The sequence below is a fragment of the Nestor notabilis genome, unplaced genomic scaffold (assembly GCF_000696875.1).
Source record: "Nestor notabilis isolate BGI_N333 unplaced genomic scaffold, ASM69687v1 scaffold8593, whole genome shotgun sequence".
NCBI lineage: Eukaryota > Metazoa > Chordata > Aves > Psittaciformes > Psittacidae > Nestor > Nestor notabilis.
The window spans coordinates 1439-19105 of NW_009920583.1; the positions used below are offsets into that span (position 1 = coordinate 1439).

Sequence of the window (17667 nt, forward strand, 5' to 3'; positions counted from 1 at the left end):
TTTCCTGTGTTTTGTTCAGAGCTTCTCGATTAGGCAGGATTGTTTGCTTCAGGGAAACAATCAGATATGAGGGATATTACCTCTGTTGTCTCAGAAAGGGGAAGAATGAATATTGTGAGTAAGAGGGCCACCTCTCGCATCCATTTATAGAGTTGAAAGACTGAATCTTTATGAAGGAAGAGATGATAAGTGAGGGGGAGGAAGAAGAGCTGATTGTTCTTGTAGGTAGATTTTCTTGGCTTACTTTCCTGTTTGGAACAGAAGTGAAAGGTAATATAATAAAGAAAACATGTAGAAGAGGTATATATTGCAGAGGGAGAACTGAAAGAACAAAGCTTATGAAGGGAGGCCACACATGAGACATCAAGTGATACACCAGAGAAATATCTGCATCAGTATTAACAACCCCTCCCACCACAGACTTAGAAAATGGTGAAAGGAATGGGGAACAGTGGGTAATGGTGACTGTCATGGCAATCAGGAGAGGTGCCTGAGGACTGGAGGAAAGCAAATGTCACCCCAGTCTTCAGTAAAGGCAACAAGGAGGACCCTGGGAACTACTACAGGCCAGTCAACCTCACCTCAGTCTCTGGAAAGGTGATGGAATGGCTTATCCTGAGGTCATCTCTAAGCACATGGAAGACAAGATGACCAGGAGTAGTCAGCATGGATTCAGCAAAGGGAAGTCATGCGTACCCAACCTGATTGCCTTCTCCAATGGCACAACTGCCTGGATAGAAGAGGGAAGAACAGTGGTTGTTGTCCACCTGGACTTCAGCAAACCTTTTGACACTGTTCTTGGCCAGACGATAGGACAAGAGGCAATGGACATAAACTAAAACAGAGGAAGTTCTTCCTGAACATGAGGAAGAGTGTTACTGTGAGCATGACTGAGCATTGGAATAGGTTACTGGAGAAGTTGTGGAATCTCCTTCCCTGGAGATAATCAAGAGCCATCTGGACACACAGCCCTGAGCAATGTGCTCTGGATGGCCCTGCTTGGGCAGGGAGATTGGACTAGATGACCTGTGGTGGTCCCTTTCCTCAAGCATCCTTTGATTCTGTGAATGAAGCATTCTTGCTAGCTGATCTATTCTGTAGAATTAATGAAGTGGATATAATTTGAAAGTGTAGTTACAGCTTGGGTACTTAGCCTGTAATCACACAGTTTTGAGTTCTTAAAGACAGATGGATATGAATAGTGTGCACTGCTCCTGCCTTTTACCGTGGATGGTTGTTAGCACTGTGCTTTTGGTAGGATTAATTGAAAAACTGATGATGTTTAGCACTTCTGCAGAGAACACTCATGCTCTAAAAAGACCTAATTTGGGATGTGGGAGGAATTCTTTATTTCAAATGGAGGTAGCCACACTGGAAGAAAATTAAGATTGTGCTTTTCTTCAGAACACCACTGCAAATAAATTCTCTGAATGAATGGAGCAGTTGATTCTGTTCAGTTTAGCTGGTAGCATGGCCAGGCAATTGTGCAGTTCTGCTTCTGCAAATGCAATTTATTGTTCAATTGCTTTAGCCAGGCAGCAGTGGAGAGGGGGTGGTGTTAGAATGACTTCTTCCTCATAACTTAACTTGACTGTTCTTTAGTTGCTTACCACCCTAAAAAGATTTAATATTAAAAAAAGATAGGAATGCATAAATAAAACATAGGGGGCTAACATGAAGAATTGCTGAATCTGAGCACTGTGATATGCTGGATTTATTTTAAGAGCAACAACTGTGGCTGCATGGAAGTTGCTAGTTATTCTAGTTATATGTTACGCTGTTACTGATTTTGTTCTGGATCCACAGGGGTTTCTGGTCAGTTCAGCTGTAGCTATTAAAGAATCTTAGCTGAGAGGTGAAACAGCAGACCTAGGACATGCTGTTATTGCTTTACTATATGAAGCTTATTTTGAACCTGCTTAGCTACCCTAGTTGCAGAAAACATGTCCCAGAAGAGTTTTCTAATGTGTTAGACCAAATTCTCAGTTTCAGAGAAATTATTTTCTATTTAATATCTGGAAAGTTTTCTAGTCTCTTTTTGTGAAAACTGGAAGGATTTAGTAGGTAAAGAGGCTGTTGCATTGGTCAGAAGGGAAGTAAGTAGCTGTATCAGGACCGTGTAACCTAGTATCCTGTTTCAGACACTTACTAGAGAAATTCCATTTCTGGGATTGGCATGTAAGGAAGGAAATTTCCCAGTGTGCTGCTGAAGTTTCCATCACTGAGGCTCAGGAATTTCTTGACCTGAGTTTTTATTACTTTTGAGTTAGAAGTTTTCAGTGGATCTTTCTTTCATTAAGTCTCATCTGTTTTGATCTCCTTTTAATTTTGGCTTTTACTCTGTCAGCTGGCAGTGAGTTCTCCAGTTTATAAATTGTATGGAGGTTTATTTCCTCTTCATTTCAGAACTCTTTTCTGGTCGGTGCAGTTGCTGTTTGCTCCAGTGAATATTTCCCAGAAATCATTTCCTGTTCACCTTATCTAGATATTACTCATGATTAGTGGATGTTATCTTTCTACTCCTCCTAATCATTTTCTTTTCCAAACTGATATAATCTATTATCTATTGCCTGTACTGAAGATTTCATAACTGGTCATATACTTGTTACTTTTCTTTCTGTTTCATTAGCACAACACAAGCATGATCTATTCATAAGCATAAAGTGCAATAGGTACTTCTAATTAGGATGCTGACATCCTAATTCTTTAAAGTGCGGGTGGCCAAACATTGGAACAGCCTAGAGAGGCTCTGATATCTCTGTCCTTGTAGATACTTGGAATTGGAGAGGACAGTGCTTGAGCAACCTGATCAACCTTCATGTTTGACCCTGTTTTGAGCAAGGAATTGGATCAGAACTAATGCAGAGCTTACTTTTTTAATATTATGGTTGATATATAGTGCTGTAAGAAACTTACAACATGGTTAGCAGGGAATACAAACGCTGTATGTCTGCATAAAGCTGAAACTCCAGTAGAAAGCACTGGAATACTCGGCCTTTAGGCATAGTAGCTCACAGTAACATTAAAAATGCTTTATCATGTGTTTGACATCTTTAAGTTTATTAGACGTGACTCAACTTACTCTTTCTTAGTGAAGTGCTGTCAATAAATGTGAGGTTCATCACAAAGCTGGTTATAAAAGATTTATTTTGAATTGGCAGTGACTTAGTGTGCTTCATTGTTCAGACTCCTGCTGGCAAGTGGATCCATCACACAGACAGTTAGTGCTTCTTGCTAGAGCTGTTTTCACATCCAGATAGTTATGCTTAAAGCAGGTATTTTCTTTACACATTGCCTTACAGTATCTATTTGCATGGGTAAGTCTGCAAATTATATTTCAAAGGAGTAAGTACTGCCATACTACATCCTGTGCCATGAGGTATGGCATTGTCCATCTGGGAGGACAGTTCACAATTTCAATACTGCCAGTTTAACAGATAATGTTACTATAAAAATCTCTGTTCTAGAAGGCTTCCTGATTTGAATCTGGTAATGGCACACTCTATCCATCCAGAACTGATGTTAGAAAAACATCCAGGATTCTGCTGGAGAGGTGGGGGCAGTAAATCTCAACTAAGTTGTCATTTAGGATGTTGGGTTTTTTGCTTTCAGGCTAGCTTCTATGTAGAGTTATTTATTGCTCACCTCTGAATGCATGAAATGTGTTTCTAGGACACATTCTAGGGATACTGTGTCTGCATTTATTCATGGCAATGCAGGAGAAAAGCAGCCTTTTAATGACAGCATCTTTAGAATGCTGCTGCTTCTTAATGGAGAAAAAGAGCCATTCAAAAGGTTAAAAAACATAACTGTTACATTCTAATATTAACTTTGACCATATCTCACTAGCAAGATGTGACTGATTTAGTAAAACTGGCAAACAAGTTAGAATCACTCCTGTCTGATCCTGGAGGCTGAGGGAGATGAAGTTAAACAGCAAACCAAAAATCAGAGCTGGAAAACAAATTCAAGAGATGATTTAGTCTTGTCCCCTGTGGTTCAAACACTTTTGACCTGTCCTTTGAAGCCAATCACTGATGAAGATTGTCATTTACTGATGCAGTACATTCCAGTTTCTTGCTGTTAGGAAAAACTCCTAAAGTCTAATCTTAATCTCTTGATGAAGTTAGAGACCATTAGTTCTTGCTCCATCCACCACCACTTCTCTTCCTTGAGGTAGTCATTTATTTAAACAGAGCTGTTTAACTCCCCACCTTTTCCACGTTTAACCCAACTCACTGACTCCTTGCAGTAGTTGTTCTCTGCTTGTACTAAAACTTTTCTTAAGTACACTGGGTTTGTCTGCATTTACTTGACAATGTTTTGTATTACATGTTATCCTCTGCTCCCTGTTTTCTGTCTTACGTTATTGCTGTCAAAGAATCTAGCTGCTACTTTTATCTCTCCTCTTGATGTTTTTCCATATGGCAGTTATTTGTATGGCTTTTGGTGTCTGCCAGGGATGGAGAAGTCTGCAGCTGAGCAAATAGTATATAGAAAGTAAATTAAAAGTAATGAAACTTGTGTTGGAAAGTTGCTGTGATCTGAGGGCCTTTGAGCAACCTGCTCTAGTGGAAGGTGTCCCTGCCCATGGCAGGGGTTGGAACTGGATGAGCTTTAAGGTCCCTTCCAACCCAAACCATTCTATGATTTTATGTCCAACCATCAAGTTTTATGCTCAGCTGTGTATCAGGTCTTGTGGAAACACTGCACTGGCATTGTGTCTCTTTCTGTTGTAGGTGAAAGAACTCTTCCGTTCCCTGCATGTGGAGTACTATGCTTTGGAGCTTGATGTAACTGGTAAGTAGAAGAAAGAAAATCTATCATGTGCTACTTAATGTAACTAAAAATGGATGCATGACTCCTTAAAGCTGTCTTGAACTAATTGGAGGAGATCTAAAACAATTAAAATCAATTTTAATATATGGGGAGATGAAAGCAGTTAGGCTTCAATGGATTTTAATATAGGATGTGTTTTCTAATATAACTGAAGGCTTTGACTCTTTGTGTACAAGTCATCAGCTGGCGGAGGTTGTGAGATCTGATTTCCCTCTGAGAAGCTCTGTCTTTTGGAAAAAAGCCTGTGGTATTTTTCATCCTGCCTCAGGTTCTTTTGTGGTGCCTTAGATGAGTTGTTAATGTTTGACTTGGTATAAAAGTGACCTTCCTAGGGAAAGTTGCTGAGTCACTGCAGGGAAGGGTAAATTCCAGTGCCTTGGCTGTTGCTAGTTTGAGGTTGTGGTGGTGTTTTTAAAGCCCGAGCTGCTCTAGCTTTAGTACATGTGTTGTAACTTACACATAAGGTACATAATGCATGTAGCTTTTAATGTAGCTTTATGAACAAGTAGTTTCTAATATAATTCTTAGTAAACTCCTGCCTGCACTGTTGTTAAGCTGCTGAATGTGTAATATTGATTGTTCGTGTACAAAACCTAGTTTCTGATGCTTTTTTTTAAAGTGCTAATAGTTGGGTTTTTTGTGGGTGTTTGTGCCTGATCAGTGTTTGGGGGAGAGTACTTATTTATTGATCCACTGCATCTCTTTTTACTTAAAGTTGTGATACTGTGAACTAATTATAGCCCAAGATATGCAAAATACAATGCACAGTATTTTTTCCTGGAATTCCTCCTAATTCATAATGTATTTCCCTTATAATTGCTCTGATTTCTGTTAATAAATAGATATAATCTTGGAGTAAGAAGATTTTGGAGTGATTACTGTAAATTCTTATTCCCATATTTATGGCTGGGAGATCCAAATTGAGCCTGTGTGTAGGTGCTGATGCTTCAGGTGACAGGTCAGGAATTATAATCTTAAAACTGAAAGGTTTATGACAGTGTGGTGGGTGGAAGAAGTCTGAAGGTAACGTTAGGGTAAGTAGAAGAGCATGTTCTTTCTTCCCATCCCTATAGTGTCATAATACAAAGCTGCTGGGCAAAACTACGTGCAGTGACACACCACATACTTTCAAACTAGATAATTCTTATGAAAGAACAGCTGTGTGTATGATCTCGTGTGCTACCTAGAAAAGAATTCTTGTGTTGTGCTAAGTGTGACAATGTCAGGAAGAGGCTGATAAGACCTCAGGAAAGATGGGGACTAAACTCTGTTACTTCATCTTTACTCCATTCTGTAGAATTATGGCTTGAAGCACAAAAATATCCTTGGTATTTAAGCATGCTTTTTTTGAGAAGCAGTTTGTGAAGACTTGCTTATGTTCAGGAAGTCTACACGTGATGCTTATGGTGGAGTTGTTTTCTTGGCAGGTCTACAGTATGTTGCAGTCCAAATTCTTTAATACTTCAGGTTGTTTTAAAAGCTCCCTTCTTGCAGATTGTTCTATAATGTACCTCTTTCTTTTATTCTTAGCTGATGGACCCAGCATTCAGCAAGTGTTAGTAGAGCTAACTAACCAGAGGACAGTGCCTAATGTATTTGTGAATGGAACTCACATAGGTGGCTGTGATGCAACGTACCAGGTAAGTTTTCTTCTAAAAGTCAGCTGGAAGTAGACAAAACTACAGAGTGAATTTTCTGTCTGATCATGACTATGTTTTGTGGGACACAGCAGGCTGGGTGATCTAGAACAGAGAAGGGAATGTCAGGTTTTTTTTGCTCAAAAGCATGTATGGTGATTTGATTTTTACTTTCCTCCCAGGCTTATCAGGATGGATCCCTGCAGAAACTTCTTGGGGATAGCAAAGATGCAGAACCCTATGATTATGACCTCATTATTATTGGTGGTGGCTCAGGTGGACTTGCGTGTTCCAAGGTATGACATGAAAATTGCATTGAAGAACAGGTTGTATATGAAACTTCTTCAGTAGTCTCTGTTAATCACAGCAGTATGAAACAGTCTGTGTTTTGATGGCTATTACCATTCAACTTGTTATTAATGTGCTCACGCAGGACATCATGGTCTGTGTGGACCAGTTTCTAGCCGATGTCTGTTGAGGTCTCGATCCTAATAATAGGCATTAGGTTCCTGGCTGAGGGTGGAACCAAGAGTTTTTAAGTATTTCTTCTTCACGTGTAGTACACAGGCACTTTATGCTTCCAAATGGTAATCTGGAAAACTAAAGGCTACTCATGAAGTAATCCTGACTGTTTAGGATTCAGGATCATCAGTTATCTAAAATGAAGTACTTTCAACTGTTCTCTCAAGGAACTGCTTCACTTCTTAGTTCTCTTTCTCTAGAAAGAGATTGTGTACCTCTTACACAACTAGCTGTTCTTCAGAGTGCCTCAGGACCTAAGGTGTGGAATAGGTTTTCTACCCAAGGGATTCTAACACACTCTCCCTTCTCTCAGCCAGGTATCTTAACCATCAGTTTATGGTTTGGGCATAGTGATGTTGTTATTGACAGCCTTGGTGATTGCTGTACAGCCTGGTGCAGTCATCTTGATGACCTCATGGGTATTAAAAAGTTGTTGTGGTGCCCTCTCCAAAACTACATTTTCTGCAGGCTGTGTGTGTAGAGTTCCGTCACCCTTCTCACAGGGCATGTGCTTCAGTCCCCTGTGCATGTTGATGGTCCTCCATTGACCTGTCTCCAGTTTATTAATGTCACTTCATTCATGAATATGCCAAGTCAGTCCTGCCCTCCTGAGAGAGAAGGAGAGCTAGTAGCACAAATATTTCTTTGGGTGACCTAGAAGAGGATCATATGCTGATAAATCTCGTGCCCCTTTCAGATCATGGCTTTTGGCAGTGTATGATGACATCGGTGCTGCATTGAACATAAGCATCCATTCAGAGTTTGAAAGAAACTAGTCGTTTCTGAGGGATTTCAGTTTTTATCTAGTGAAGGAGGTGAGCCATGGATGATAATTAGACTAACTAGCAAAAGAGCCTTCCATTAGTGCTGTGTGTATTGTGACCATAAAGGAGCAGAGAGGTTTTCTTGGTCACAGAGTTGTTCAGTAATGCTGACTTGTGTCTCTGTCTTTTATAGGAAGCTGCTGGCTTTGGAAAGAAAGTTCTGGTGTTGGATTATGTTGTTCCAACGCCTCTCGGAACCTCATGGGGTAAACTTCTGTGAACTTGTATTTTAGGGTGTTGGAGTGTCCGTGATACATCCTGAGTTGATAGATAGTATAGATTTGTGATAGAAACTGTGGTTGAATCTCTATAATTCTGGAACACAGATAACGAAGGAGCTGTGTTCCTGGCATGCCTGCTTTTCTGGTCAGTTATTCCTGATTTGTGCATTGCTAACACTCAATTCTTTGTTAGATCTTGTTCTAGTTCTCTTTACTTTCAAATTGGGTCTGGATATCGCATACATCTTAACATTCTCATGTTTGGGGGGGGGGGTGGTGCCTTTTAGTTAATCTATTTCGTGGATGACTAGTGCAGGTTACCTCTAGAACAGTATGACTATATGGCTATGCATTTCTCACCCTTCTGTAATTGAAGACAGTTGCTCTCTAACATTGTTAATGCTATTGGCAATTGAGAGTAAGGGAACTTTATTGGTCGAGTTTTATTGAGTCTAGGAATGAATGTCCTTTCATAGCTAAGATTTCAAAGAAATACATGTTTGAAATGCCACATAATAGGTGATACTGAACTCTGGGGTTTTTGCTTTGCTTACTTGCTAATCTGAAGCACTTGGGAGTAAGTGTCCTGGGTCTGTGTTTAAGACAACACACTGTACCCTTCTTGTTTCACTGAGTCAGGTAATCTCTTAAACTGAATGTGAACTTGTAAGCTTGGTGTGTTCATTGCATTTTAAAATGTTTCTTACAACAGACATTTCATATTACTTGTGTGGCTGTAACAGACATCACCAACTGATAATCACTAATGGCTGATGATACAAAGCACATGATAGGAAGAACATAAATATTGTGTTCATACAGGTAATAACATGGTTCTCTCCATCTTAGGTCTTGGTGGTACATGTGTAAATGTAGGTTGCATTCCGAAGAAGCTAATGCATCAAGCAGCACTTATGGGTCAGGCACTCCAAGATTCAAGGAAATATGGATGGCAGTATGAAGAACAAGGTTAGTAAGAACACAGAGGGCAGACCAAGACAGTGTACAGATGAGACTCTGAGCTTAAGTTCATTCTTGTATTTTGGATTTGGTAAACTAGAGGCAGACTTCAGCAGTTAAGTGAATCGGAAGGCATCCTCATTCTTGAGCCATAGAAACCTCTGGGGTTGCAAGGTGAATGTGTTTTGCTCTTTATATTACCTGAAAAAACTTCTCGAATGGTACTTATTTCAGATAGTAACAAGTAAGGTAAATATTAGCATAGCAGAACAAGAATTTAATATGTATCCTCATTACTACTGATAATGATGTTTTCCTAGCCTGATGTACAGTGAATAAGACTTCAGTTTTTCTTTAAGGATTCATTGCACTTGGATTTCTTTAAATATGAAATTACTGTCTTGTTTTCAGTTAAACACAACTGGGAGACCATGGTAGAAGCAATACAAAACTACATCGGTTCTTTAAACTGGGGCTATCGAGTGTCCTTAAGAGAGAAGTCTGTGACATACCTCAATTCATATGGAGAATTTGTTGAACCACACAAAATTAAGGTATGTGCTGTGTTTAAAACAGCTGGGAGGGAAAAGTCCTGTTCTAAACCTGCCTTTTAAAACCTAACAAATATAAGGCTTCATTGTGACATTGCAGACTTCAGCCAGCTGAAGCTAAAGACTCATTTGTGAAAGAAGTTACTGATTCAAAGTATTGTACTTTAGTACATGCTACAGTGTTTGCAAACCTAGTAACTTACATAAGAGTAAGGTGGAGAGGGACTTTTGACAGGAGCCTATAGGGATAGAACAAGGTGGGGGGAAAGCTTTAGCTGTAGGATTTTGCCACTGAGGGAATCTTTATACTACAGCATAAAAACTACTGAAATAAAATTCAGATTAAGCACTTGCGTAAGAGGCTGCTGGAACCTTATGCTGTATCAGCGTAAGAATTAAACTGTCAGTTTTGCAAGACAAAACATGTGCTGGCAAGGTTGTACCAAGGTTAACTTAGAAGAAGAGCATATTGAAGACAACTGGTTCAGTGGGTGTAGTTGTCTGTTTTCGGAATGAGTTTATGAAGGCTGAATGACACGTGTTTCGAACCAAGTGACCAGCACTGGAGAGATAGTAGTATGCTCAACTTGCCTCACCTACCAGCTCTTCTAGTGTCCAAGCATGCAAGTCATCTGCTTAAGTGTCCTTAGTCTGTAAATGAAGGAGAACAGGAAGACTTTGAGCAGGAGGTTGGACTGGATGACCTCCTGAGCTCCCTTCCAACCTCAATTACTCGGTGACTCAATGGGAATTTTCCCTTCATCTGTGTTGGAAAGTAAAGAGCAAGAGTGAAGGTCATATGTTGAGATGCTTTGGCAAGATGGAATTTCCCAAGTCTGTGGGGGTCCAGAGGTCAGATTAGTTTGAATTCATTTAAGGTTGTGTTTCAGCCCTCTGAAATCATGTAACTAGATACTTCTTCTAATTTCTGCATTAGCCTAAGAACTAATTTGTGTTATTCTGTCACCAGCATTGTGTTGGCCTTTTATTGGAAGTGGGAGGCAGGAGGGGCCTAATTTGTTGTGGCTTTTTATAGCTTGAAAGTAAAATTATAAACCATTCAGTCTAAATGAATAGTTGAAATGGGCAGGATTCAGAGGGGAAATGATTTTAAGTGCTCTAATGTAAGAAAAGTCCAATAGTTTATTGTTTAAACCTGTGGTTCTTCAGGACCTACATGGCTTCTCTAAATGCATTAGTTCTTGTTGAAATTGTTTGTTCTTGATTCTTAACATATCCACAATATTTAAGGGAAGAATTACATATTTTATGTTAAAACCTATTCCTATGGTAAAGACTTCATTAAGTGTGTTCCTGTAAACAGGCAACTAACAGAAAAGGACAAGTAACCTATCACACAGCAGAGACTTTTGTCCTGGCAACAGGAGAAAGGCCCAGGTATCCGGGTATCCCTGGAGATAAAGAATACTGTATTACAAGGTGAGATGAAAGACAAAACAGCCTGAACTTCCTCAGCTCTAGTGTTTGCAAAGACAAACAAGCTTGTGTTGAAAGAACCTTGTAATTTACACTTGTTTTCTTTTTAGTGATGACCTCTTCTCCCTGCCTTACTGCCCTGGCAAAACTCTAGTTGTGGGTGCTTCCTATGTGGCTCTAGAGTGTGCAGGATTTCTTGCTGGTCTAGGTCTGGATGTCACAGTGATGGTGCGGTCCATCCTCCTTCGGGGCTTTGACCAAGAAATGGCAGAAAAAGTAGGTGCTTACATGGAAACACACGGCGTGAATTTCATCAAGAAGTTTGTACCTGTTCAGGTCAGTGCTTGCTTCAGGTTCCTTGTCTCCATTCAAAACTACTTTAAACAGCACAGTCAGATGCTCTCTGGGAAGGCTTTGGTTGTGTACAGGAATAAATGTTTTATGAGATTAGGCTTTTCTTACTTCTAAATGATGGATTAGTAGGTCAGGGTTTGAAGTGACAGTGTAAGTGAGCTTTGCTGCTTAAGGCCATTCTAAGCTTACACATATTTACACAGGTTGAACAGCTGGAGGAAGGCATGCCTGGAAGACTGAAAGTGACAGCAAAGTCTACTGGGGGAGGACCAGAAATCTTTGAAGAAGAATATAATACTGTAAGCACTTCTGGATTTGAAATAACTGAACATAGAAGCACATGACAATGTATTAAAATACTTTAAAAGTTGTTCAGGAAAAAATGAAAGGGAAATCTTGCTTGAAAAGTTGTTTGCATAAAGCTGGTAGAAACAAATACATGAAAATACAGTATTCATCTTCACTTGAGCCCTGTCAGCAGAATAGGTGAGACTTTGCGTGCCTGGAATTTAGTTCATATAAATTCCATTTTTGTTCTGTTTATTGCATCTCTGAAACAAGTTGCAGACAGAGGAGCCTGAACTGTTGGTGGCTCTTTCATAAAATGTTTGGAAAAGTCACTTCAATAATCTGCTTCATTCCTTTTCAGAAAAATACCAGAGGAAATGTTATGCTAATTATTATTTTTCTTGCATAAAATTACTGCATTCAATTTTCTTCTTTAGGTTTTGATAGCCATTGGCCGTGATGCATGTACCAGAAATATTGGTTTAGAGACAATTGGTGTCAAAATCAATGAGAAGTGAGTATTGCTCAACTACCTTAACCCATGAATGTGGTGATTTTTTTTTTTTTTTTTACCTCTTTAACAGTATGTACCAATCCTGATGCTTTTATTATATTCTTTTTAAATCCTCTTATACCTGGCAGTTACATGAATCCTTAAACTTCTTCTCCTCTAGATTTGAGTACAGTTGTCCATTGAACTCCATTTCTTTAATATGTATTTTGTGAAGAACTATTCTCAGTTAATACCTACTTGTTGACCAATGTGCTTAAGGAATAGATTTAATGTATTTGCTTAATTTACTTAGGAACTACAGTCTATATTCTGCTAAATGAAACATTCAGCTCATGGCAAGCTTATCTAGGCACTTAAAGAGGGAGCAAACTACTTTGTTCCTGCAGATTCAACTGGTTTCTTCCTCGTGTCAGTGCAAAACTGGCGCAAAAGAAGAGGCAGGATTCTGTTTTTCAGGAGAAAAATTAAGATCAGGTTGCAGCAGCTAGCAGCTTACTAAGCCAACTTAAACATGTGAGTGATATTGCAGCCCTTTTTCCCCATAGGGGAAAACATACATTGTAAGCTGTATAATAACCAAGTAGAAGATCGTAAGTCCGCAGATGTCTGAGTAACTTCATTGTCATCAGACACGCACTTTTGCTCATGTCAAAACTGGCCCACTGAATACTGACTCCAGCCATGTGTCACTCAGAGGTAATTGATGCTCTGAAGAGGTTGCAGTTGAAGTAACAAAAGGCGAAGCATGTTTAATAAAACACGCTCAGGAGTCAGGATAAAAATCTTTGTAGCAGAACCTCTCCTTCTGTGTTTTGCTGAGCTCTGAAGAAGGTTTTGATACTGATCTTGAGTCTCTTATCTGTTTGTTTTAAAGGAATGGGAAAGTACCTGTGAACGATGAAGAACAAACCAACGTGCCTTATGTTTATGCTATTGGAGATATATTAGAAGGAAAGCTTGAACTTACTCCAGTTGCCATTCAAGCAGGGAAACTGCTAGCCCGCAGGCTTTATGGTGGTAGTTCCACAAAGGTAAAGCTATAAGAATACAATTTCAACTTATTTCTATGCTTTTTGCATCAAAGTACCAAATAACACAAGTTGATTTGTTCACTTGTCTGTGGGCCCTGCGAGTGTTCAGTAAAAAAACCCAAACAAACAACTCTTCCTGTTATGTGTTGCATAGAACTTGCATAGTCTAAATATGAATTTTGTTCTTTATTTTAGTGTGACTATATCAATGTACCAACAACAGTATTTACTCCTTTAGAGTATGGCAGCTGTGGGTTACCTGAAGAAAAAGCCATAGAAGAGTATGGAAAACAAAACCTGGAGGTGAGAGCATCAAACGCTTGTTAACTTGTACCTTGAGAATGTTTTTCTTGGGCCTTCCTGTTGTACACTCAAGACCTGGTGTTAAAACAAGATTAGAAGGTTAGCTGGACAGGTCTGTGATCGTGGAAGTGGTGTCATCTGGCTGACAAGGTGTTGGACTCCCAGAAATCCAGGACTGGACTTGATAACTTTAGAATTGTACGTAGCTATTGCATGCTGCAGAGAAGCATTTGACTTCTGGCCAAACTCAGCTTGCAAAACTATAGGTGGCTTTTTCTGTGGTTGTGAATTAAAGACTTACTGCTTAAATGTACCAAACTCAGGATCAACTTGTCTCATTTCTGCTTGTTTGCTGTACTTGAACTGGGAATTAATTTCTCCCTGACCTTTTATTGTGGCTATAAGAGTATCATGCATAACTTCCCTGTTTTATGGTAATTTCTGGCTTCTGCACTTCTTTGAAGACTTTCATTAAAACTGTTTGCATGCTTGTTGTTTAACTCCTTGCATCTTTCAAACACACGTGGTGTTATTTAGCTTCTACTTTTAACTATTTTGAAGAACAGGCTTAAACTTACAGTAGCTAGGTATTAATTTTGTACTAGTGAAGCATTTCTCTTTCTGAAAGTATGATCTTAAAACACTGTGTCTTATAGCTGTTGCTGTTTTGATCAAATATTTAAAGTGCATGGTTTGAGTAAAATCCTCCTCTGCTGAGTTTTGGGGGATGACTGCTTGGGCTATGGGAACAAAAATCAGTCTTGTCTAGTGTATGTTATGGAAATCTGGTGGGTTAAATATCAAACAACCTGTTTGTAAAGACATTAAAGATTAGAATTATGTCTGAATGAATTCATCAAATTCTGATGCTCTTGTCATCCTCCCAGGTTTATCACAGTTTGTTCTGGCCACTTGAATGGACAGTACCAGGCAGAGATAACAATACTTGTTATGGAAAAATTATCTGCAATAAACACGACAATGTAAGTAGCAGACTGGAATGGGTGTGCTGAGTGTAGCCTGGAAATTTCCTTTCAGACCAGCCAGAAGACTAGTTAATCTTTCATTTGGCCTGCCTGAGGCCAGCTTTTCCCATTCTGTTAACAGAAGTATTTGTTTTAAGCAGTGTAATCAGTTTGGAGAGAGCTGATTGTTTTTGTTTGAGGGAGTTTTTGCTGTAACAGCCGTTTGAGCAAGTGGTAGCTTTATACATTATGAAGCTTCATCTAGAGTTCCTATTTAAAGACAGGTTTGTGAAGAAATTTGCCATGGTTTTATTTCCCAGTGGGTTTTGAGTAACTTTACTATCTGGTGTCTTGCTTCACACTTCTGGACCTTGTGTTTTGTGCCCTTTGCAAAGGGCAGAGTTCTGTATATTTAGCAGAAACTTGGAAAACATGTGTTTGGTCCTAGGAAAGTGATGGGAAATGGGCATTTCTAGTAATCAGCAGGTTCTTGTTGTTGCGAAGAACAGCAACTTTTTTATTGGCCACGAAAGTGCCAATGCTGTCTGAGAGAACAAAGATTGGTGTTTAAAATTACTTTGGAGAGAAGGAATGACAGGATGAAATAGCATGGCTTTTAAGCTAGGAGGAAGCAAGCTCATCTTCATTATGAGCCCACCTAATGCTTTCTCAAAGACTGCAAAAAGGCTCAAAGTTCTGCTTGTATTGGAGTCTCACTGGAAATGATCTGGAGTAACTCACTTCTTGTAACAGGCTTCTACAACATCTGTTTTTAGTGTAGTGGGGATTACATACTAGAGCTTTTGTTCATCCTTACCTAGTACTAACTCCTGTTTTGCTCTTGCCTCTTTAAAGAATCGTGTAATAGGATTTCATGTTCTTGGACCTAATGCTGGTGAAGTCACCCAGGGTTTTGCTGCTGCAATAAAATGTGGTCTCACCAAAGAGTTACTTGATGAAACAATTGGTATCCATCCAACTTGTGCAGAGGTAAGAGGGGGGGAGGGCAGAACTTGATTTTAAAACCTGCTTTTGATGACAGTTACCTCAGTGCACAGGAAGATTACTACATTGTATTTTGAGATTTATTTAGTATTTGCTTAACTTGTAACCACAAGATATTGACATGTGATAGAAAATATTAGTTGTGAACTGCAGTTTGTTGTTTTCCATTGTAAGAGTTCTAAGAAATCTGGTATTGTTACTTTACAACAGGAGACCAATAGCTGTGGGGGTGATAATACAGAGCAACAATAAATAAGCTGTTCTTTTGGTGTCTTACAGGTGTTCACTACAATGGATATTACAAAATCATCAGGACAAGACATCACTCAAAGGGGCTGCTGAGGCTAAACCTGCTGGTTTACGTGTTTTCATGTTGTGCACACTTGGTTCTGTGGAAGTCCAAATACAGCTGCTCTGCAGCAGAACAAACACTTGCATCGGTACCACTGTACGTAGTGCAGCGGGGAGCGGTGCCTTTGTGAGGCTTCCTCAGCAAATAGTGGTGCAGATGGAAACAGTAACACAGCAGGGAAATCTTGAACTGTAAATCCTGACTTTGCTTGGAATCAGCACTGCTGTGCTTTTATGATGTTCTAGCTCGGAACCTTACTGTGAGGTGAGCTACAACTGATGACTGCCACGCAAGGTTGGGAGGTCACTTCATCGGGTCAGATGAGTGAACTCTTCCTGAAGGAAATTCCTAAGTTGCACAAAGTAAAGCTAACGCTTCTAGGCTCCACTGTCTTGTACAAATGCCTGAGATAGAGGACAAATGTCTAATGGAATGATTCATGCCAACAGTTTACAGTTGACTGATTTATCTTTTTTTGATGCATTTTGTTTCACTTGTCTATTTAGTTGAAGCAAGATGGCACAAATAGGATGTGGTGTTGAGTAGTGCAGTTCTAGCACTAGTCTCTCACCTCAACCAGTCTGAAACTTCAAAGTAATCTCAGACATTGCTGCTGTTACATTTGTAGTTGTTTGACCTCAGGTGATACCATGTCTTTCAGATGAAAAATTGGAGTTGTAGGCACCTTGTGTGTCACAGCTGAAGAGCATAAGCTCAAGAGACTGGAGCTACTAGTCTCAGATCCAGTTTCTGTAATGTAAAACATGAGAGAACCCAGAACTGTAAGTCTGCACTCCTGTGTGGAGTAATGAAGTCTTGGAGGAGCAGGGTCTGAGAGTAATCTGTTCCACTAATGCAGTAGGTGCCTGCCCATGATGGTAATAATCATTGTATAGAATTTCTTTTGAAGCATGTATTGCAGCAAAGAACAAGCTCTTGGTGTGCTGTCATGCTTTGTGTAGTGTTATGTACAGTCAGTACTCTGAAGCTTTCTTTCACCCCCAGCATTCTGCTCTGGGGGAGTTGTGCTTGAATTTAGCTGTGTAGTTTTGTCCAAAGAGATGTTTTGAAAGACTCTTCTGAACGTTGTATGATAGTAAACAAACAGTTTTTAACTATTTAATCTATGATGTACCATGGGATCTGAAGTTCAATAAACAATGCATACAACACTGTGGTGTCTGACCTCGTGGTTTATGTTATCACATGCTTGAGATTTTATTGTGCTTCAATTACATTATCACAAGCAATACTAAAATGTCTGGAGACTTGTGCGTGCTGTAATCTTTCAAATGAAGAAACAAGTTGTCTTGCCACATCTGGGGCCTTGCTCAAGAAACCTAATGTGCTTCTATTTTGGTATGCAGAACTCTGTCCATTCAAACTGAGAACAGCTTCATACAACGGCTGTATTCTCCAGGAGATCCTGAACACTGATGTTGAAGTGTTTCACTGCAACATAGCTGAAAGATGCTCGGTAAAACCTAGCTAGAGTGTTAGCAGCATCCTGCTGGTGTTCAGATTTAACAGCTCTTGGAGACTTTAAGGTTTTGCTGTGAGTGCCTAGCAGTACTGCAGAACGTTTTCACTTGACAAGGACGCTTGCAGAGCTTCTGGTGATGTTTTGCTACAGGACTGTGGGGAGTTCCTTCTTCTGATCTCATAGAACTACCCAATAGAACTTCTGCAGCAGTGACCTGAAGAGTGGCCTGAAAGTTTCCCTCTTAATAGGGCAGAGGTTATAGTTTGATTAGGCATAATAGTAGTGTAGAAGTAACCTTAATCTCTGAGGTGAAGTGGATGAACCAGACTCATCTGAGCAGTTCTAAAAGGGAGATGAGGGTGGACAGCTAATAGCAGGTAA

At 39.7% G+C, this 17667-nt stretch overlaps 1 protein-coding gene across 1 annotated transcript; it reads left to right on the top strand.

Moving 5' to 3' along the window:
• The first annotated feature begins 647 nt into the window (after window positions 1–647).
• LOC104400819 (thioredoxin reductase 1, cytoplasmic-like) lies at window positions 648–16127 on the top strand. Its single transcript, XM_010010732.1, has 16 exons — window positions 648–821; window positions 4740–4800; window positions 6370–6479; window positions 6659–6772; window positions 7956–8028; window positions 8893–9012; window positions 9415–9557; window positions 10879–10994; window positions 11102–11327; window positions 11549–11644; window positions 12071–12147; window positions 13022–13178; window positions 13374–13481; window positions 14369–14464; window positions 15302–15436; window positions 15731–16127. Exons 1-16 carry the CDS (start codon window positions 648–650, stop codon window positions 15791–15793), a joined length of 1869 nt encoding a protein of 622 aa, XP_010009034.1. The 3' UTR covers window positions 15794–16127.
• The last annotated feature ends 1540 nt before the right edge of the window (window positions 16128–17667 follow it).

Coding starts and splice junctions, on each gene's coding strand:
- LOC104400819 (XM_010010732.1), top strand. CDS start 648: ATGACCAGGAGTAGTCAGCATGGATTCAGCAAAGGGAAGTCATGCGTA. Junction 6,773..7,955: donor GTGGACTTGCGTGTTCCAAG/GTATGACATGAA, acceptor TGTCTTTTATAG/GAAGCTGCTGGCTTTGGAAA. Junction 13,179..13,373: donor ATGGTGGTAGTTCCACAAAG/GTAAAGCTATAA, acceptor TCTTTATTTTAG/TGTGACTATATCAATGTACC.